The sequence below is a fragment of the Bemisia tabaci genome, chromosome 4 (assembly GCF_918797505.1).
Source record: "Bemisia tabaci chromosome 4, PGI_BMITA_v3".
Lineage (NCBI taxonomy): Eukaryota > Metazoa > Arthropoda > Insecta > Hemiptera > Aleyrodidae > Bemisia > Bemisia tabaci.
Window position 1 is genome coordinate 58537099 of NC_092796.1, and position 23787 is coordinate 58560885.

The 23787-nt window shown below is 39.6% G+C and overlaps 1 protein-coding gene and 1 long non-coding RNA gene across 4 annotated transcripts in view; one reads left to right on the plus strand and one right to left on the minus strand.

Annotated features, from left to right (window-relative positions):
• The window catches only part of qless (decaprenyl diphosphate synthase subunit 1 qless), a 102858-nt gene that overhangs the window by 17660 nt on the left and 61411 nt on the right, over positions 1–23787 (minus strand). For all 3 annotated transcript variants that reach the window (XM_019059421.2, XM_019059419.2, XM_019059418.2), the window contains exon 4: positions 13436–13577. In XM_019059421.2, coding sequence (XP_018914966.1) covers positions 13436–13577 — 142 coding nt within the window. The remainder of the gene's footprint in view (positions 1–13435; positions 13578–23787) is intronic.
• LOC109042403 (uncharacterized) lies at positions 13520–17582 on the plus strand. The gene is made up of 3 exons (XR_011899822.1): positions 13520–13656; positions 14335–15293; positions 16619–17582. It is a non-coding gene; the product is annotated as an uncharacterized lncRNA (long non-coding RNA).

A 23787-nucleotide genomic window follows, 5' to 3' on the forward strand; every position in this document is an offset into this window, starting at 1 on the left:
TGATCGTTTTGACGCCGAGTTGAAATTTCGACGGAGCCTGAAGGTTGCCGGATACTTGTAATCACGCATCGAAAACTTAGTGAGGAGCATACCCGAAAATTGGAATCCGTCTTCCCAACTGTCAGCCCTGTCAGTGATGCAACGTATTCGTGAGGATACTCACGCATCGGCCGACAGCATATTTTGGAAACTTCCAACGAGAGCTTCTCATACTGACCAGAAGAGTACTACCCGAGGAATAACACGATTTTCGACAAAAATACAGTTCCGATTCTTCGACTGGACACATTTTAATCAAAAGAACACCGAAAAAAAAGTGAAGTTGATTCAACATTCTAATGGACCACTGCAGGTGCGAAATTCTAAGTCCATTTTGATTCAATTGATTTTTAATTAAAATATTCACGTAGAACACGATTCACACAACGGAATTACGAAACCAACACCTAACAAAGATATTCAATGATTTATTGCATTGCTACAAGAATTCGAACTGCCCGCTCACAAGAAACTCAAAGCTCTACGCGAGTCAAATCGCGCACTACAACGTTTCATGCAAGCATCTCAATGGAGCAATATGTTCATTTTCACCATGTGTTGTTCAACTAAAGAAATTTTCTACAGCTGAGCACACATGCGTCAAGACTGAGCTTGCCAGATTTATTGCAGAGCTGTCTGAAACGTTTAGCGCGCGATGTGAATCACGTAGAGCATTGAGTTTTATGAGCGGGTAGTTTGAATTCACGCACCAAGGAATCATCAAATATCTTCGTAAGGAGTGGATTTCAGTAATTTTCGTGTGCGCATCGTGTTTGAACGTGAAATTTTAGTTACGAAACATGTATCAGAATGCTGAAATTCATACCTTGTCTAGTGGTCCATTGTAAAACAAAAGTGCGAGAATCAATAAAATGCTAAATCACCTGTCACAGCAGTTAGTTTTACATCTTGTCATTGCTAAAGTAACTTCTGTCGCGGGTAATTCAGCATTTCATAAGTTCTCGCACACTTTTTTTACATCCAGAATTCTAAAGCAACTTCACTTTTTTTTCGGTGAAACCATAGCCATTGTGACATGAGCCCTGCCATGCATGTACTCTTATGGATTTCAGAGCTCACGTCAGAGTGGATATGGTTCCTTTTCATTGAAATGCGAGGCGAGTGTGCGTATAAAACATAGGTAACTTCCTTGGTATTTTTGAGGAAAATAGTCTTGGGGTAAATATTAACAGTTTCCTGGTTTTATAAAGGTTATGAACAAACTTGTAAAAGGTTTAAAATATTTTAGTGACTGTATTTAGATCCATAAGAGGACTCGGCTACAATTTTCAAATTCAATTAATTCAACGGACGAAATGGGTCTTATTGCAGTGACCCCTTGCTGAATGACCTCTGACACAGATACCTCCACCCAATTTATGAGCCCACCGCCGCATAAAATAAATTTAGAAGAATTTTTCACGGTTTCATCGTCGTATAGTGCACACGGTTGTCACGTCTCCGATAAAAAACACAGTTTACGGACAATAAAGCATCAATGCTCGCATTTCGGAGAGTGAGGAGCCGGGTGCCTAGCTATCCGCAGATTTGGACACAAATACACTGAAAAAAAATTCTCGGCGTTTTCACCAAGGTCCGTTGGTACCTTTACCATCTCACTTTTTTTGTACCAATTATTGGTATTTTACAAAGACAGACTGGTAAGCTTACCTAAAAACCGGTATTTTTACTGTTTTTTTCAGGTTAGAATTCCACTTTTATTGGTAATCATCAATTCCCGGTAACTTTGCCATTTTATCTCGGTAATTCTACCACAGTCGATAAAAAATATTGGCGTTTTTACCAAGGTCCAGTAAAATTACCGAGAAGGTTCGATAATTTTACGGAGATTTTTCGGTAAAATTACCAATTCCATAAATGGTAATTTTACCAAGAAAAAACTGGGATCAAATCGAACCCTGAATTCTTGGTAATTTTACCATTTTCTTAGTAAATACACCGAGATTTTTTTTTTCAGTGTACGTAAGTATAGAATATTTACACATATAGAATATATGTAGGTACGGAATATTATAATATCAGTGTTTGGCAGCAGAATAACTGTGGCAATTCATCACCAATGACGGTGGGACGAGTGGAATAACTCACGGAGGTGTTGCAAAATTACAAAAAAGGATTCATCTCCCTCGAGACAGATATAACTAAAGACGTTTGAAATTCTCAGACAGTTCTCCTCTCCGTGCATTCGGCGGTTACCGCCAGGATACAAATAAAAGGATGTAAGTGTCAAATGTCAAATGTTTGGCAAAGTTTTTGAATTCCTCGCGCAGACAGTGAGATGAGGAGAGGAGCCAATAATTTAGCATCACCAGGTGGCACGTGTGTCAACTCATTAAAGTAAAGGAGGGATTTGATAAAGAAAATAAATCTCCAAACATGACCGAGAACCATCACGCTTGAGAGGTATTACGACTTAGTCCTATAGTCTACCTTACCTGTAAAAACGTATAGCCCTTGAAATAAATGATTCATGCTCTGTGGCGTGGTGTGCTTTGCGATATATCGATTGATCTGCCGTTAAAACCTAAATTGAACCGATATTTTACCACTCTGAATTCGACCCCAGGCGAGGTCGTAGACATTTTCCAATATTTGTACCTAACCGATACCGGTGCCGTGCTGCACAAGCGGATATTCCCGTTTGTGCAACTGCTCTTAAAAAAGAGGCAAGAGAGCCAAATTGATTTTGATATTAAAAAGAGGAAATGGCAATATAATTGGTTTTTCGAGTTGGATACCGTTTTCAAACCTGAGTCCATAGGGAAATTGAAGATCTACACCGCATTTGCGCTCTAATAAACTATAGTTGGGGCGAAACACGTGATACAACTATTTCAACTTCAAAGCTGGTGAAATTGTATACCCTCAAAAATGAAGGAGAACTTGGTCTCCTATTTGCTGACTCGGAGACTTTAACGCAGGGGTAGAAAGTTAGATGAGGCGAAACGCGTGATACAACTATTTCGACTTTCGAGTGGGTAAAATTGTATATCTTCAAAAATGAGGGAGAACTTGGTCTCTTTTTCGCCTCCTGAGAGACTTTAACGCGGGGGTAGAAAAGGTTGATGGGATGAAGCACGCGCATTGCATGGTTTTGCCAAGTTTTCTTATTTGATTGTTTGTCAGATTTCTTCTAAAAAATAAAACCTGAGCAGAGGTTTGCAAAATTACAATCAGAGAAACATTTTTTTTACTTGAGCGATCGATGTACAACGAATGAGCAATTTTACACGGAAAAAAAGAGCACGAGGGTGTCGGGTGATGAGCTCTTTTCCAGTTACTTGTAGCTGTACCCCGATTAATTGTGGATGTGCTCCAATAAATTAGGTCACTAACCCAAATGTTGCGGCACTACCATAGTTTAAACCGAAATTTTTATGATCGAATTGGTGTCGATCGAGTAGCTGCACATCGGTTCACGTTTTTGTTTTTCGAAAGATTCATGTCGATCGAATCCATACCCTCTATCAACTAGGTACAGTATATTTATTCAGGAAGATTCATCATGGGTCCTGGCGTGGTCGAACTTATTATTCAATAACCTGTTATCCAGTTCAACTTCCAGAAAATGGTGTGAAAATAACTATTAATAAAATTATTATTTTATAGTTGAATCATTCTATGATTTGTTTAGGTAGATCAATCGATACATCGCAAAGCACGCCACTGATTCAATGCGATATATCGTACGCCAGTTTGACCGCGTAAAAAACCGTGATGAATCATGTTAAGAGCCTCGTGTTTTCCATTAAATTCCCACGCAGATTCGCTGTTTTTGCTCGGCTTGACAATAATCTTGAACATGGGCGCGAGTGAAAGTGGAGAACTTTGATGTTGTGAAGGTGAATGACAAGAAGCACGACGGCTGTGCCGCGGAATGGAGGAGGTAACCCAGCTACAGATATCAAAAACTGCCGACAAATAACCTCTCACTCTTACTCATTTATCTCACGGTGAAAGACAAGTCGCACGTGCGATTCCAACCCTGAAATCTGACAACACCGACTTAATCAGGAAGCTTGGATGCATCAACTGGTTTTACTGACGACGCGACGCGAAGTTACGAGTGTTAGATAGAGTATATAGAGTCCTCACAGTTTGGGCTAGGTAGATTCTATCAAGAGAAACTCAAGATTTACCTTTTACCATTAAATTGTAAAAAACTGAACTTGGCTGGTAAAAGCAGAACTTAACTTGTAAAAACAGAACTGGTAACGGTACCAAGCTTCAATGAAAAAAGAAGAAGAAAATAATTCCAACAATAAAAGGAAATTATAAAAAAAATGTTGAGATTTCCTGCACACCTTCCCAAAAACTAAAGGCACAACTTTGCTTGAGCGCAACGCATAATATACACCTTCTAATTACAATTGGATTGCATTTTGGAGTTTGAATATATGGCTTAGTTCAGAAAAGTCGGATATGCAATTAGTTTCCCTATGCACATTGCACATGCGTATTCTTACGGATGGGCTAGAAATTGTAGTTCCAAATTGCAAAATGTAGTCCAAAATGAGTTCCGTTTCTGATTTTTAAAAATATACTTGAGAAATGCCTGTGCTAAAACGTTGTTTGTAAGTAGGAGATTTCTCCGTCGTGAGTACGTTGGGAATATAATCTTACTTTAAGTCCGACAAAAAATAATAAAAAACAAATACATAAAATGAATGAACAAAAAAAAAAAACCCCAAAGAGATCCGTGGTATCACGGTTTCGAGAGTAATTCACGAAAAGAACGAAGTTAAACAATACTTGACAGGGTAATTCATTGTACTAGGGTTAATATTAAGTGCAGTTTGAAACTTTCAACATGGCAAGGTTAAAAAAGGATTCTCGTTGTCTGCGTGTTACACCTGTCGTTGACTCAGGTAAATTCTTCGCGAATGTTTCAGTCAACAACTCCATGATGGAGCGGAGTACTTTTTATGGGTCGCTTCATCGACCCAGACACCCAGACATGCCGCTAGCGTAAAACGTTAATCACTTCGGCGGTAACCCGAAGACAAGCAGGAAGCTGGCCAAATGGAACTGATTGAAGTGTATTACGCCACAGGGGGCCCAACGTAGAGTCTTACTGACCGAAAAACAGGCAGTCAAAAACAAGACTTCACTCAAAGGGACGTTTTCAAAATTCACTGATATCCGAGTTATATCTGAGTCTGATAACTTATACCGAGTCTGAGTAGTATCGAGAGAAACGCGAGTACATTAGTTCAGGGGCCCACTTTCTTCATCTCCAGATGTCTCGGAGTAGTTGTCGGTCAATTTGAAAAACATTTTTAGTGAATCAACTTAGTTTTATTGGTAAATCTGACCGGAAAAATAATGCCAGAGATGCGAACTAAAACGGTAAACGGGGAACCGAGTATTTTCCAAAGCACGTGAGCGCCAAAATAGCGAATGCGAGAAAAACAAGGGAAATCGTTTTATATGCTTTGTCGACACTCTCCGAATTCCAAAAAATGTGTGTTATTTTAGAAGGCTATTTTTAAATCAGACATGACTGATCATACAAAAAAAAAAAAAAAACAAACAAACAAAGAAAAAACAACCCCTCTACCACCAAAATAGAGATTGGCGCTTGCGTGATTTGGAAAATAATCGGTAGAAATCGTCGTTGGAACGAATTTTTTGTTGATCTGAAATATTCAACGCTCCAAACACGATTCTATTTTTGTCTTGAGCGCCGGGTTATCGCGATGACGGATGACCACGCAAGGCAAGGAGAATGGATGCACCGCACCCACACGTTGATCCAAGTGCGATGCGTCCGATGCACTTATCCAGCACGGTGGGAGGTGGATTGGAGAGTCAACAACCTCACCCGGGAACACTCCGAAATAACACTCGAGAGGACCCAATATTCGGGGGAAAACCACCTTCACGCGGGTCACCCTTGCCAGATAGCCCCAAGTCCACTCTGATAACGAACGAGGAAACGGGTATTTCCATGCATGAGCTTGCAGCCCTCCGCGGGGCCGAAGATTCTAGACAACCGGTCCAATTTTGGATTCGGGGTATAACTCGAAGAAATCCGACAGAATTCGACCTTGACTCCCTCCCTCCATCGCGTGGTTACCTAATTCGGTCGCCTCAGAAGAGAACTTCCACATTCTTCGGTTCTTCACCCAACGCCAGAGGGACCAGTCACCAGCAGAGACAAAATATCTCAAGAGACGATGCACTGAATCTGCCGTCCGTAGCAAGAACTCCATTCCAGATTTTGAAATTCTTTTTCGGACAAAGGGCTCCATGAGAAGAAAACCTAGTCACCTCCGTGTTTCATTTTGACTTCCCGATGGTATGACACGGTTATTCTTACTTGCCGACGGACTGCTTGAAACCTCGTTCATCAGATTATTATTATTTGGACTGCATTTTGCAATTTGGAACTATAAATTCTGGCTCTTCTGAAAAAAACACTTATGCGCATTGGGAAACTAATGGCACATACGTTGTTTTTAAACCGGGCTAGAATTTATAGTTCCTAATTGCAAAATGCAGTCCATTTGTAAGGATTAGTTTGATTCCTCGGAAGTAACTTTAACGCCGGGAGAAAACGTTGGTTCGAAGATTCTAGGATACTCATCTTTAATTACCTGACTATGAGAGATTCCCCGCATCATTCCGTGTGAACGTATCATTTAACGAAGAAGTAATCTTCGTCTAATGACGGCTGGAGAGTGTGAAAAGTTGAGCAATCCGTTCAACAAAAAAATCGGTTTGGTACTTAGTCCCCTCCCGCTCTTATGATTTGCAATATCCGGTGACTCTGATAGATACCACATTCAGGGTCGGACTGGCTCGCATCTGAGGGCGTAGACCCTTGGCTGGTTAAAGGGGCGTAATGTGATATTTCTTGATGGGGCATCCCCTTCGTGGAGAGGGGTTCAGAAAATTTTGGCAAAGCAGCACAAGTTTACGCTATTTTCAGGTTCAAAGTTTATTAATCGTACAGAGTAAAAATTGTAAAATTGAACGTATTGAAGTGACCGAGAGACTTCTGAAATTAAAGAAAACAAAAAAAAGTAAAGCCACTAGACGCATCCAAGCACCATAATCCCGAATCTGAGCGATACCTCATGTGCAGCATATATCAGGGCATTGAGAACTCACGCTTCGCGTCATCGCGCCTTCAATTTTTCAGATGCAGCACGGACGTCCATCGAGTACGAATAGTTGTATCTCTGCGCCGTCGTTAACGCGCATCCTTTCCCTCGCTTTATTTCCATATTGTGTTTGTTTGTGTTAGTCTTATTCGTAATGGTGCTTCAAGCACTACGTGAATAACACAGCCGAAGGTAGGAGAGATGTGTTCGGGCCTCTTTTTTAACTTTTCTCCCGAATCTGAGCGACACCTCATTGGCAGCATATAGCAGAGCATTGAGAACTCACGCTTCGCGTCATCGCGCCTTCAATTTTTCAGATGCAGCACGGACGTCCATCAAGTACGAATAGTTGTATCTCTGCGCCGTCGTTAACGCGCATCCTTTCCCTCGCTTTATTTCCATATTGTGTTTGTTTGTGTTAGTCTTTTTGGGCCTTTTTGGTATCTGCCAATGGCAGATTGCCCTTATGGCCAGTCCGAGCCTGACCAAATTGTGACGGTAGCATTTGGCAATAGTTCTGGTTCATTTCAGCTAGAGTGAAAATTGGATCGAAAATTACGACGAGGGAATAAAAAAAGCTCTGCATGAACATAAGTTGTTGCTCCGTAAGTATACCTAGCTCGGATTTGATATTGATAAGACACTCCTGTATCGCAACTCCGAACGAAACTCAAAATGGCTGCTGTCATGTGACGCAGTTTTCCGTTTTATAGGCTAGTCCCTTTTGACTCATGACCAAACTGAAAAAGGTTTGAGTCAGTCTGAGTCAGAAAATCTTGTATTTTTTTTTAATTTCTGAAAGTGCCAGGGGAGTAGATTATGTGGTGATTCATTGCTCATTTTTGGAGCCAAAATTCTGGACAAGCTCGTTTTTAAAAAGTCCGAAGACTTGCGGGAGATTCAAACGCGCCGGAATGGCGGAAAAATTATGGATGTGATGAACCACGACAGTCAAATCGATATCTCCGCTCATGTTTCACTAATGTTTGTTGAAATTAAACTCTTTTTTTTTTTAATCTTATAAAAAAAATAATATTTGCTGAGGGGAAAAGTTTAATTTTAACAATTTTTCCATCCATGAAAGAGAAAGTTGTGAGAAGGTTAAAATAATCAATTCCAAACGTAAGACGAAACACCCAAAATACGACACATAACCTAGCTTACAATGATGAGCCCAAGCAAATATTTCAAGATTAAGGTTAGGTTATACACTCGAAATTTTTTTTTGACATGGCCGCTTCGTCACAAAAACATGTTGTCGGCAAAAAGGGAAAGGACTGAAGGAGGACCAGAGTTGTAACGAAAATTGCACAATTCGCAACGGTGGTTCGCGCTAGACGGGAAGGTCAATCCTCTACAGCTGCAAGATTGCCGCACTCCACTCATTCGTGGACAGTACTCATAAATTAATATTGAATGAACAACATTCATTCGGCAATCCAGCACACCAGCTCACTTCCTTGTGGCAAGAACAGTTAATATTTACAGTCATGATTCGTGAATTGTTGAACTTATAATCATTAGATCGGACTTCTAACCAGCACGGTTGCCATTGAGTGCATGCTGCCGCTGGAGCAGTTAAGCAACCCTTCCAACACACTTAAAAAAGCTTGCTAAATTAGATTATAGCACTTTCATTGGATTCAACTTTCTTACTGGCTTTTTTGATTAGTGAATACTTTCATATTTAAACGATAAGTATACGATGGTAAATTCTCAAAACTGGTGCAGCAAATAATTTGATTCAAATCATTCTTGATTTTTTGGCGAGGGATGTTTGTCTCAACGGACACGGAAAAGTTTAACTTTTCTTTTTTTAAACTTATCTCATCGTTGCTCTGTGCGTTTGGATGCAGAAATATGTAAGGCAGTGCAAGAGTTTCGATAGTGTCCACTTTTTTATTTCCATCAGCCGGACTCAAATGGGTCTCTCCAAAGACTTAAACGCCAGTGTAGTAAAGACATCCAAACGGACAGTCACGAAAAGACCCCGATAATGTTGCTTTTTAAAAGTTCTTTTTGTTAAAAATGGTGGATTTTCTTTTTAAAGTCTCACGATTTACAAAAAAAACAAATAACCTTAAGATTGCCAAAAAATAAACCGTGAGATTTATTATAAAAATCTTATTACCTGGGCTCTTGAAAATGATACGACCCTCATTGCGAAAGGATGCCCTGCGAACATCCAGACGATGCTTTTTCTGTCGAAACATTCATTTTAGAGGAAAGTTATCGATGCGTTTCTTCCAAATTTTCGGAAAGGGTATCAGACAAATTGTGTGGAAAATTCCGTGAAAAATTCGAAGGAAACTTTACATTAACTCTCAAGGATATTCTACTTCAAAGTCGGAAATCTGGCAACTTCTGAATATCCGTACGGCGTTCTATCTTAGTACAGCAGAGAAAGAGCGAGATGAACGCAACGATGATTGTACTTCTGCTTGGGATCGGATGACTCCTGGTCAAGGCGCATCGTCGTCGCTGATGAGACTCCCATAGACAGTTTCGCAAACCGATTCGGAATCAAATTAAAACTAGAATTCAAATCCAATTGGCCGACGCACAGTGGATCGAGTCAATCAGAGAGCTCGGACATGAAATTTCAGACTAAACCTGAGTTTATTTCGTAAAATTTTGAAGTCAGGGTGTCTACTAAAACAGGCTGGTCAAAAACAAGTACTTTCACGGTACTTTTTCAGTACATTCTCAAGAAATTCAGTACCTCCTCCAACAGAAAAATTCCGTACTTTTTCAGTACCTCCATTTGCCGAAATTAGAAAAATTTCAGAAATTTGAAATTGCGACAAAAATGAAAAAAAATTAAAAAAAATTCCGGACCATTTTGCGGAATTTCCGCATTTTTTCAGTACTTCCGGACCGCCCTTAAAAAATCAGTACTATTTCCGGACTTTCCGGAAATCCCGGACTTGTAGACACCCTTTGAAGTTTTAGGGGTGCTATCTCAAGTAAATTTTACGAGAAACCTAATGGTACTGCTTTCAAGACCTCTACATTTCGTAGTGATAGAGTTTTGAGCTTTGAAAGTTTCAAAATTTTGTCCGAGTTCTTTGATTGGCTGGATCCACTGTGGGGCGGGAGAGGGCCGGGGAGGATGCGCGTCGGGCCGGAGCCGCACGGGAGGTAAGGTGGTAAGGTCAGCGGCGCGCCACGCCGGTCAAGAACGATTTCGACTGGAAACCTCAATCATCTCGCGAGTTGTAACATCGGCTATGAAGAAATGCCGCTAAAAACTTTGTCCGACGACGACATTCCGATCGAAGGCCGATCGCCCTCCGCACCCACCGAGGCGTCGCGACGATGGACACCTCGCGCTGCCCGCCCGAAATTTGCACCGTCACCCAGAGTTATAATATTAAATTTTAAGTAAAGAGAAAAAAAAGTGGCGATATAAATTAATGGAACGTGTGCGCTCGGCCTTAAATGGAGCGATCCGAGGTTGAAACGCGCGCCAGACTTCAGGAGCGTTTTCTATGGGTCTAAATAAGACTTTTTCTCTTTTGCGAATTTTTTTTTCCAAAAGTGCTTTTAAAAATGGCTACAGCCCTCAAAAGTTCTGGGAATTGAATCGGTTTTCCTGCATATCGGCAACAGTGATGCACCGAATCTCATGAAAATGGAAGAATTCCAGAATAGGAGACACTTCAAAAGCACTTTCAGAAAAGTTTAAGAAAAAAGTTTTATTTTGACCGACAGAACACGTTCCTTCGTTCCTGCAGTACTTCGGTAAAAACACCTCAAAATTGATCCTGAGACTGCTCGAATTGACCTTTAGACCGCTCAAATTTGAGCTTTAGTGCTTAAAATTGATCCTCAGACTGCTCAATTTTTCAAACAGGCCTCCGAGATGCCTTTTTACAGCTAGAAAAGTCTCGCCAAACCCTCTTTCGGAACTGCCACTTCTTGATGTGGTGTCATACTCTAATCCCAGAACCTCTTTGATGAGAAACACTTGTGCCCCTACCCCCACAAAAAGTTACTAGTTCCTCCCGTTGTTGCGATCATATCATCCTTTAAATGTATTCGGGACAAGGTGCAACCTCGAATCACAGGTTCTCACGGCAGGATCTACACTAATTCAACTTCAACTCATAATTTTAACTCTGAATCTCTATCCTTCTAACTTCTCACCGTCACCCGCCGTTTCTCCGGACGAAGGAATGCAACTGCATTCCAAGGCTGCAAAATCGACTAAAACGATTGATTTTTTTTACGATAGTGTACTTATGCAATTTTTATTAAAAATTTGCTGATTTTTGCACGATATCAGGAGGAAAATCAGAGAATTTTCAATCAAAAATGCCAAGGCTCTTCAGGTAAAAATACAATTTGCGAGGGGAAATTTGGCAACCTTAAAGTTTAGTTACGTCCTTTCGTAAGGAAAACGACTCCACTCTCTGCTTCGTCAGTAATGTGCAAGGCACTATCCTTCTCGTTCCCTTGAGGAAATTGCCCCTCGTGTTTGATGAACTTGTTTCATCATCGAACATGACTTTTCACTCCTCGAGAGAGAGAGGTGGTTGAGAGTCTTAACCGTTTATTTTTTTTAAAACATTTTCGAGAACAATGACACCACGATGTACCTAAATGCCGCTGCATCCTGTCGGATGAGACCCGTGGAGCAAGAGAACGGGAAGTTTGGTCGGCCTGTTTTCTGCCGTGCTAAGGAAAAACGCCGTAAGGACATTCGAGAGTTGCCACATTTCTCCGCATAAAACATACATTTTTTAGGAAATATATGCTAATTCTATCTTAAAATTTTCCGATATTTCAGATTAAACTGCGGAGAAAATTTTTTCAAAAATTGTTAAGAAAAATGTTGACAATTTTCCCAGTAAATTCATTCTTTCTTGAGGGAAATATGGCAACGTCTGAGGCCTCATACGGCGTTTTCGACGTCAGTTGTGGAGTGCGAACGCTAGGAATGGACATGAAGGCGGCTGGCGGCTCGGCGCGACGTTATTGTGTCGTGTGCCCGGGCGTCTTCATTTGCGGTTAGATGTCTTTGCTAATTCAATTGTCACGGAGCAGACGGCGCAGCGCACGGGTCGCCACGAAGCGAAGAGATGGCGCTACTCGGAGGATACGTCTATGCATGCGCGTCTCGACTATTATCAAACTATGCAATGACTTTCAACCGCGTCGAGCTATGTAGGTGCTCAACTGCCATGAGCTACCCCATAATAGCATAATACTACCACGCTATTTGTCAGACACCTTACGAATAGGATCTCAATCTGCCGGTAGGGAAGGCAGACTTGACAGGGTTGCCACAGAATTTAGAGAATGAAATTCCCTGACATTTCCCTGATTTTCCTGACACATTTTGGGGAAATTCCCTGACAATTGAAGATATGACAGGTGGTTAAGACGGCATGAATGAAAATAGTTTTCAGGCAAAATTTGTAGTCCGAAATCTCAAACCCATTCTAGAAAGCAAATGAAGGAGGTTTAACAAATTTTCCCTGACGGTGGCAACTCTGGCTTGAGTCACCATTCACCATATCACCGGGACAAGCCGTGGTTCCACTCTTGGAGTCCCTCAAAATTGTGGCAAAAATCCGATTTGTAGCGATACGTATTATACACATGGAGGACCCCTATAGGTTGGTTTGTTGGCTGGTCTTACATCAGTTAATTCCAAAATTAACCCCCAGAAACCTCATGCAGAAAATATTGGAGACAGAATAATTCTGATCAAGGGTTCGTTTGTTCTCCAGTGAAGGCTGAAAAGAGTTACAAAACTCCTTAATTTCTTTGATTATTTGGGGAGCATTATCTGATTTTCACTGTCTTCGATAAGTTTTTGACAATTCCTAGCAAACTGCTTGTTTCCGAAGTTCCGCCCGTCACTGTAAAACAAGTATCGTTTGGTTCTTCCAATTTTGTGTTGTATTGCAGGTATCAGGCTAATTAATTCTAATTTTCGGGGATAACTGTGTTTGCCGAGGTTATAATTTGGTTAGGACATTGACAGTTATTCTGCCGTGCGACGCAAAATCGCCGTAAACGCCATTGTACATTCTTTGGAAACAATGTATTATAGCAGAAAAACTTGTGTACCTTGGGACAATGTATTTACAGAATATTTTTGCAAATGCTATAAAAAACTTAACCTGATTTGAGGTGCATAGGTAAAACGGGTTGTACTTTATAAAGTGTTGTTCTAAAAACGAGGGAAAATCTTGATGGATTTACGGCGTTTTGTTTAACACGGCAGTATTGTGGTAGATTTGAAGATAACGTACCTTTTTGTGATTCCATAGGACATTTACACTGGGCTTCCCCCGGCGAAAATCGGACTGGTCGATGACGTCGTCGTGAATTAGCGACGCTGAATGTATCATCTCCGCTATCATTGCTACCTGTCTTTGAGCCGGTGTAAGACCACTGAAAAAAGAAACAACATTCAAAATGTAATTTCACACAAGGAAAAACTCCTTAAAGGGAGAAAGAAAGGAGTGAGAAGGTAACCAGGCCGCCAAGGGGGGGGGGGATAGGGTCCTTGGTACCGGGGCCCGGGCCCTGGAGGGGCCCGTGACGCAGGTGACAAACCACTACGAATTCATGTGTAACCCTTGTCTCGTTGGGAAAAGTGAAAAAATTACCCTAAAAATTCCGCAAAAGGTGAATAAAGTTTCAAGAACACGCTAGGGCACTATAAAATTTTTCTTACTTTTTTAGAGATTTTCAAGATTTTGAGTATATGTAGAATGATATTTTTAGTAACTGTGTTTCATTTTCTTCCGTTGTCGGATGCTAAGAGGCTCCTTTCTGGGCATCCTCGACTTCAATGGCTTAACTCCCTTGCCATAGACGTACGAAAGGGGAGTCCAGGGGGGCCCGGCTCCCCATAGAATTGAAAATTATCATCTGCCCCCTCAAAAAAAAATTTATAGATGTTTTGAATGCAACAATTCGAAAGTTTTTGGTGCTGAAAGTAATCAAAAAGGCGTAATTATTCTGCAGAAATTGATGGAAAATCTCCATCATAAGAGCTTCATAATGCGTCCAAATAGATTTAAAATTTCAAAAATTTCCCGGGGGAGGCCCCCCGGACCCCCCCCCCCTCCCCCCCCCCCTGTGCTAGGGGCCCGGGCCAGAAAATTGGTACCAGGGCCCGAGATGGGATGTGGCGGGCCTGAAGGTAACATTACATCACATACAGAAACATACATTTCTACTTGTTCTACTCTACAGAATGTTTGCAAAGAAACAAAACTAACAATACTGCCGTGCTAAGGAAGAACGTCGTATAAACATTCGAGAGTTGCCAAATTTCCTTGAGTAAAATGTTTATTTTTAAGGAAAGTTACGAATATTTTTCTTTGAAATTTTCAGGCACTTTGGGTGAAAATGCGTATAAAATTAGCTGAAAAATTAGGAGAAAAATATTCATAAGTTTGGCAGGAAATTCTTGTTTTACCAAACCCTGGTAAAAATTGGCAGTAGAATCTGTGTTCCAAAATACCATAGACCTACAGCCGGCTGTAAGATTTCCAATAGCTTCTATAGCCGGCTACACAATTTCTTATAGCCTTTCATAGCCGATGGCGACTAAGCAACAGCCAGGCGATAAAGTGTATGCTAAGCGTTACTAATTACGGATGCTAGGACTTAGTGAGTTTTTGGACTACTGCTCTTTTTTTGGGCCGTAGTATCTTGATTTATTTTGCGAGGAAAGCTCCGCACTATTGATGAATGCCTGCCATTCCTAATATATTAGAGCGCCTTTAGTTTCGTATGATACTGTGCAATACCTCTGGTGTGAAATAGTTGCTTCAAGCGCCGTGGCACGCTGCGGCGCACATTGGTTCCAGAGCCCGATTTAGGCGGCATTAATTCGAAAAATTGACTTTTAATAAAAATGAAAAATGGCACCACTGGTCGATACTACATACTCTGGAGAGTATCTCGGCCAAATATCATGATGATTGGATGAGTGATAAAAAAATGATAAGCTTCCAAAGGTAAGCGCGCAGGTCCTCTTTCTGCAGTTCATACCAGTTTCCTCAGTTATTACAGTGAAGTGATGTTTATATGTGATGTTCGTCGCCATTTTCGGCAGAAAAGCACAGTTTTTAAAAAAGAATCCTAAAATTGAAGGTAAGTTTAAGGTTTACCATGTTGAAATCATATCTTTAGATTAAGTCTACAGCTTTAGATGAACCCTTAGACATAACGCTATTTTACGTGATTTTCACGTATTTTTCCACATACATGGCTGAATTTAACTACTTTGTCACCCTCCGATACCTTTTAAACGGCCATTTCTAGTTACTACTAATCCTAGGCATGATGTAGATACACATATCTTTTGCCAGTTTTTGCCGGTTTTTTAAATACAGCGTTTTAAAGGTCGCCCGCTCGGTTCTCATGAGAACTGGATATATCACATTACGGGTTGGTGATACCGTTCTACCTTTCTTGCAATGTTATAAAACTATTTTTTTCTTTCATATTCACTTAGAGAGGAGTCTATTCACTGGGTTTTTCAAAACAATCATGGCAAATAAAATTTTTTAGGGGCTGCAAAACACTGATTAGACGTATAATGATGGTGCTAAAAATGATCTAATACTCCCTTAGTGGCTGAAAATAACTACTTTGTCACCCTCCGACACCTTTTAAACGGCCATTTCTAGTTACTACTAATCCTAGGCATGATGTAGATACAAATATCTTTTGCCAGTTTTTGCCGGTTTTTTAAATACAGCGTTTTAAAGGTCGCCCGCTCGGTTCTCATGAGAACTGGATATATCACATTACGGGTTGGTGATACCGTTCTACCTTTCTTGCAATGTTATAAAACTATTTTTTTCTTTCATATTCACTTAGAGAGGAGTCTATTCACTGGGTTTTTCAAAACAATCATGGCAAATACAATTTTTTAGGGGCTGCAAAACACTGATTAGACGTATAATGATGGTGCTAAAAATGATCTAATACTCCCTTAGTGGCTGAAAATAACTACTTTGTCACCCTCCGACACCTTTTAAACGGCCATTTCTAGTTACTACTAATCCTAGGCATGATGTAGATACAAATATCTTTTGCCAGTTTTTGCCGGTTTTTTAAATACAGCGTTTTAAAGGTCGCCCGCTCGGTTCTCATGAGAACTGGATATATCACATTACGGGTTGGTGATACCGTTCTACCTTTCTTGCAATGTTATAAAACTATTTTTTTCTTTCATATTCACTTAGAGAGGAGTCTATTCACTTGGTTTTTCAAAACGATCATGGCAAATGAACGAATGAACGTATCGCCCAGGGCCATCTTTACATCTCTCTGACGAAACTGGTCGCTTGAAATTTTTCACTCACGAAATTTTCGCTTTTTTTTCTGGGCGGTTTTTTTCTTTTTTTTTTCATTTCTCACTTCATTTCTTTTTCTTATCATGATTTCTTTGTTCTTTCTTGATGTTACAGGTTTGAGAGCCTCCAACCAGACATCACAAGTTCAAAACTCCTAATTAATTCAATTAAATAACAAAAACAGTAATAAAATCACAAAAGCTGCGACTTTTACCTACTTTTTTTGGCATACCATTGTCTGAATCTATAAAATGTGATAATTACCCGCAAGAATATTCACCTCCTCTTGTATAGCCAGTGAAATTTTTCTTTCAATGTAATTTTTTGTGACTTATTTTGATTGCTAAATGTGTTCATGATGTTAATTATTCATCAAATTTATATGCAATTTAGTTGTTGTACATTTTAATATACATGAATTTTGAATTTGAATATATTTCTTGAATTTCGGACGAAAACTGACTCTTGCTCTTCTTGATTATTCGTAGGTACTTCCAAAAAAAAAAAAAAAAAAAAAAAAAAAAAAAAAAAAAAAAAAAAATGCAAAATACATTACAACCTCTTTAATTTAAAAGAACAACGGACCAGTGTCCGAAACGTTCAATGCCTTTTCTCCCTGTCCAATGGTATTATTAGGACGCTTTTTACTTTATTTTCATCCTGCCATTTCTTATACCTCAAAATTATGGAAGTAGATTCCGAAAACAGATCGTGTTAATTGCATTCAGGTATACTTCGTTCAGTTATTCAACGTGGCAACCCCCCCCCCCCTCTCCCTTCTCAAATAACCATCCAAAAATGAAGAATAGTAAAATCGTTGGTCGTTTTGGATGATTAATCATTAAATTAGTCAAATGTATTATAGCTCAAGCTCCAAGCCAAATTGTCAAATAATTATTCCGGTATTTGAGCGTGAATTTGCTATTTTTCGCAAATTTACCATGTTTTAGTTAACGATGGAGTAAAACTGACTTCAGATTCGTGATCAGCGACCCAAAAAAACATATAAAAACATGTATTGCATGCCAACAAAGGTGATACTCTAATTAATGCCGCCTAGATCTGGCTCTGGAACCAATGTGCGGCGCGGCAGGCGGGCAGCCAGTGCGAAACGCGCGTTGGCGCCTACAAACCTAACAGGGATACTTCACGCGTTGCGCAATGCGTGAAGTATCCCTGTTAGGTTTGTAGGCGCCAGTGCGTCGCCGCTCCGCTTTGTGTTAGGCTCTAATATTTAATCTGGCGGAGTCAGCGTTATTCAACTCATGATTTTGAAATGTTTGCACATCCTGTATGGATTATTCTCATTTTAATTGATGAAAAAAAATATGTATTAAAGGAAAATATAATGTGTGTTTTGTAAATATTAAGGTGGTTCCGTATCAAACTTAATGATTTCCAAAGCACACGCATTTCTACCTAATTTCTTATAGCCTTTTATAATCGATGGCGAAAAAGCAACAACCAGGCGATAAAGTGTAAAGCCCGGCGATAGGAACTGTAGCCCGGCTGCATAATTTTTTATCGCTTCGTATAGCCCGGCCGTATGATTTTCTCCGCATTCTACAGCCAGCTATATGATTTTCTGTAGCCTTCTTTAGCCGGCTATAAAAAATCCGATGGTATTTTGAAACGCAGCTCTTATCGCCAATTTTTACCAGGGAAGGCAATCTGGCAACGCATGAAGGTTCATACGGCGTTTCTCCTTAGCACGGCAGAATAAGCAAAAAAAAAAAACAAAAAAAAAAACAAATCAATAAAAAATTGACAAATTTAGCTCCAGAATTATCTGAGCCTGAGAATTTTAGGAAATACCCTCACTTTCTTTTCTTTTCGAAAAGTACAAGAAAAAATAGAATGGGATGACCGAAGAAAAAAGATTGGTTAAAAAAATGGACAGGCACAATTGATTTTGATCCGAAATTGTAATTGGGGCAATAATGCGTCTGTTGCACGCAAGAGGTACAGCCAAAAATATTCAATCTTCAACTGTAAAATTGCACAAAAATCAATTTGGGCACGTCAAAAAAGTCTGAAATCCATCCCTTAGCGCGCAATCTGCGTTTTGTGTAAAACGCTTTTTCAATTTTCCCGCGTCTACGGGCAGTTTTTCTCAGTTACCGCCGACCAGGTTTGCACAGGCAGAGATGTAAAACAGAACTATAGCGTAAGTGAACAAGCGATTTCACTAACTTTTTCCATTGTATGATTTCAATCGTTTTCAAGCATTTGTTTCCGTCTTCTTTCTTTATTTTGCGAAAGCAAAAGCTTTGAATCAATTGAAATCTTATACGCAAAGAGAGTTTATAACAGTTCGCGAGATTGTTTGTTAGGTTTCTCTCCAGGCAAACCTGACTTCCGACCATCAAGAAAAACTGCCCGCGTACGCGATAAATTTAAAAAATTGCGTTATAAACTACGTAGATTGCGCTCTAAAGATTGGATTTCAGACTTTTTTGATGTGCTTAACGTGATTTTCGAGCGAATTTACTCTTAGAAATTAAATTTAGGTGGATTTGTCTCTTGCGTGCAAGAGACCCGTTGCGATTACAATATTTATGTTGCGGAGTGAACACAAGACTTTGGACTGCATCATTCGCCTCGCGAGTCTTTGCGACACAATTAAACAGAGGTGGTCTTAGAGTGAAAGTTTAGCTCGGCGAATTTTATGGTATGGACTAAACTAGGAGCTACCAGCGTGGCACTTTGTAAGCCGAGAGAAAACGTCAGTAAGAGTAACGTAATGTCTCCACACTAAGTTCGTTTCAATTTCGATCTATCATGCCCGTAATTAATGAAGAGGGACATTAGCCTTGCAAAAAAAAAAAAAAAAAAAAAAAAAAAAAAAAAAAAAATTGAAGCGATAGTATACCTCACAGGGATGGTATACAAGAACGTTGACATTAATTTGACCCTTGGAGTTTGAAAATTTGAGAGGATGATAAAATGCGTGTGCCCAGGTCTTAAATATTTAACATGCTAGCATGCTGGCTTCTTCCCCCATTTGCAGCCTAACTATTGAAGAAATGATATAGATATAGAAAATGGCCATTTCTGAATAATTTTTGTCCTTGGATTTCTCTTTAAAAATTACCGAGAGAAGAGATTTACTGATAAAAAGTAATCATCATCGTTAAAAATTATAGTTTAAATAATAGGCGGTAAATGGAAAAAGAAAGAAATCTTTTAAAATAAACTCGGAAGATTTACTTGTGAATGTAATTTTTGAGTCCGTTATATGCGTTTACATTACTTTTTACGTTATACATTGCTCATACTTATTTAAACCGCCTTACACATTTAACCATCAATGCACATTTCTTAAGGCACCTATTTGTATGGATAAGTGTAAACAATACACATGAAGATTTCATGATAGAGTTTCAATTATTATTTCATGTTCCGATTCCCCAAATTTCCACTGATCATTTTTTCGTCCCTGATTCCAAAATTGTTTTATTTTCTGACATTCGAATGAGACCTCTACCTCAAATTTTTTCCTTCTTATCATACACTTACTTCTGCTAAACGCTGCTCACAAAATTCTCTGACTTCTTCAATAATTCCAACAATTCCAAAAATGTCCCTAACTTTTCCAGGTTGCAATGAATCACAATCCCTGACATTCCAGGTTTTCCAGATTGCTGACAACCCTGTTAAAATGCAGATTTTGAGCATCAGAGCTACCAAGACCAGAAGGACTCCCAAAAAAACTAATGGGCAAAAGTCGATTCCAGTCGTGTGAATAGAATTCCGCGACGCTGAAATGCAGTGAACGGCCTCCTGGCTTGAAAGCAATTGTGCTAATGTAACAATTAATTATTGCATTCCTCATTACTTCGATCGTAAAAATGAAGTATCGGATACTGAGAAACGGCTAATTGTCGACTGTCCGTCATGATGAGACCCGCGTAGAGAGGGGGCGGCTTAGTTTTGTATATATGTACCACTTTTATGTGTGTCAAGGTTCACTGCATCGGCTTGGACTTCGCGGACAATCCGAAAGCTGTAAACTTGGTCATCAGCGGAATCACCAATTTTTTACTCAAATAGTTTCCTTTCTCGCTCACTTCTTCTATGCGTCTCTTTCCCCTCTTTCCGAGAGCTCCTTATTTTAACTCTTTTGGACGATGCCAAGCTGTTAGAAAAGCATAACAAAATATTCCAACTGTAGAAAGATAATAGAGCGTCTGGCAAGATATTCAGACGATTGGATAGACAAACTAACAGGCGAGAACAGACGAACAGACTATCAGTCGGAAAACAAATTCATGCGATTCGGATGAAAAAAAAAAACCCAAAAAACCAAATAGTTTCAATCAGAAAATTGCTTAGAAATCACGAGAGTCTAAAATTCACTATAAACTTCACGATGTTTTTTTCTCTTTTTGCTTCTTTTTTGTAAAAACTCATTATTAATAAATCTTACAACCTAGAATTGCAGCGACAAGTCTACAGATCGCATTTTCAGAAAATATTTGAAAAATCGCTCCTCTAATTAATAGCAAAATAATTAGGTTTTCGGCTACTCATAATTGAAAGAAAACAAAGTATTGAGCTTTTGGCCGATTTAGTTGAAGCGAAACTATGCAAACTCAGGCCATGTTTGACAATAAAACAATGTGCAAGAGAATTACATGTTTATTAAAAATATATTGCAGTATATGTAAAGGTAATTTTTAATAAATTTTGTAATTCATGTAATTCTTTTGCACATTGTTTCATTGTCAAACATGGCCTGAATTTACGTGGTTTCGGTTCCACTCAATCCGCAGTAAGATCAATACTTCGTTCTCTTTCTAATTAAAAACTATTTTTTACTGATGACGAATTTTAAAAGGAGCTTCACAATATGCCCCAGATGATTCATGAAAATCAAATCATGTCCTTGACGAGGTAAATTTTGAAAATTGGCAGCTCAAAAATTTGCGAGTTATGAATAAATTTCAGACTCTCAAACGATGTACTCATCTTGAGTTTTCAGCTATTCGCCGAGAGGGTCAACTCCCCTTCTTGAGTTCTTGACCCGAAAAAACTTATGAAAAGACTCATTTAACGCAATATTTTGCAACGTCTCTTCTACTGAAGATAAATTTCTCCAATCATAATTCGCAGCGGCGAGTCATCGGCGGGATGCCGACTGGTGCATAAATATTCTCCAAACGCAGACTTGAGGGCTAATTTTTATTAGAGAGCCGGCAACATTCGTTGAAAAAAGTGTTGCCGATTCACAATGTGTTTCTACACGAACTTATGTAAATTGGAAGATTATTTATCGGAAATAGACAATGTTCGACGACGCGCTGGTCCATCTAGCGGGTCATAGCGCTAGGCGTGCAACTGATACTTAAAATGGACCTAATGACACCTGAAAATTATCATTTTTATGCAATCGGAATGCGTGTGTGGTTAACCTTGGGATCGACCCTTTATCCATCTCCAATAGATGTGTCACGAGGAGTGGAGGGTTGGACACCGACGCCGTGCAGTGGATTGATTTCATGGAAGAAATTGGACGCGATTTGGAACCTTTAAAAGCTTATATCTTCGTTAGTATAAAACGTAAAATTTTAAAAGCGTGTTCGTTGGGTTACTTGTATGATTTTCTTCAAAAAACACTCCTTAAAATTTAAAAAGTGCGGAAATAGAGTTATAAATCCGAAGTTTTGGTCCAAAATTTATTGTCTGATTTCTCTCGGAAGCTCGTTCCATTGTGCATAGCACAGTGGATCAAATCGATTAGGGAGTTCAGACATTAAATTTTTGACTAAAACTGAGAATTTTGGTGTTTATTTCGTCCGATTTTAACTTTCAAGGGGTGCTTCAAGATTAAAATTTCACAAGGAAACCGATGGAACCACTTTTGTAACCTCAACTTTTAGCATAAACGGGAGTTATAAACGTTTAAAGTTTCCGAATTGTGTCCGACCTCTCCCATTGACTCGATCCACAGTGCGACGCCGAGCAGCGCTGCGGGCCGATGCGAAAGTTTGAGCCATAAACATGAAAAGGATCATTACAGGGTTCGCAGGAACCCTTATATCGATATTCAGGTGTAAATGGCATAATCGATCATGCAATCAGACCATGAAAGAATCGATAGAAATCGAAATGCGATACATTGCATGGTTAAGATAGGGATACGCCTTGTCTTGTCGTATCGACATTGATTCAATAATCGGGCTGCAGAACGACTCGTGTGTCTGCGTTTCACTCTTGGGCACTCGTTGGGCAACCTGCATGGGCGTCCCAAAATAGGTATCCGAGGGCACTCGCGCAGTAAAATATTTCAGCTCTGATTTTACTACTTGGCAACTTAAGTCTAAATGCGATTCGACAGGCTACATGTGTCACTGAAGATTATTTTTATTTTTAACCGTACCTCATTCAAGTCTTGGGGTCCTATTTGTTTTTGTTTTTTTGTTTTTGTTTTTCTGTTTTTGTTTTTTGCTTTTAAAAAATTACATTAGAACTTCTTTTTTTCACAAGAAAATTGGCAATCAAGACTTTAAAAAAAAAAACATAATACCTAGGGCATTTCGGGGTGGTTCCGACCCCCTCCTCGACCGGGGTAAAAATTATAAAAATAATATAAAAATCAAAAAACCCCTCAGACCCCCATTTGTGATTTTGTTTCTGTATGTTTTTAGCTTTTGGTTGCCCATTTTCTTGTGTATTGTTCCGTTAAATTGATCGTGCCATTTTGAGTATTATTCTTATCCATTTCGTTTCTCTTGATGATTTCGTTTTTTTCATCTCATTTTACATTTTTTTTTTAAATTTTTGGAGGTGGACTCGCAGAGGGGCCTTGCGGGTACGGTACGGGGTTGTTCATAAAACACGTAATCATTTAGAGAGGAGGGAGAAATGTCGAGGAAAACGTTGCTCCATTTTGTTTTTACGTGTTCAGGGATAGGGACCTACGTCACAAAAGAGATACGAAGGGGGAAAGGGGGGGTCGGAAAATCCTAGATATAATTCTACGTATTTTATGAACGGCCCTGAACAGAGACTTCGGAGACTTTAACGCCCGACTAAGAAGATGGTCACGACCCCACAACCTCTTCGGTCTCTCCATTAAAACTTACTTTTATAAGCGGCCCTGTATAGCGACTTCGGAGACTTTAACGCCCGACTAAGAAGGTAGTCGCGAGTTCGCGACCCTACAACCTCTTCCGTATCTCCGATTGCATTGAATTGTTGAACTCATCTACTATTTCAAGTCCTCTACAATAGACGGTTTACATTAGGAAGCAAATTGTTTTATCCTATAATTTTTTTTT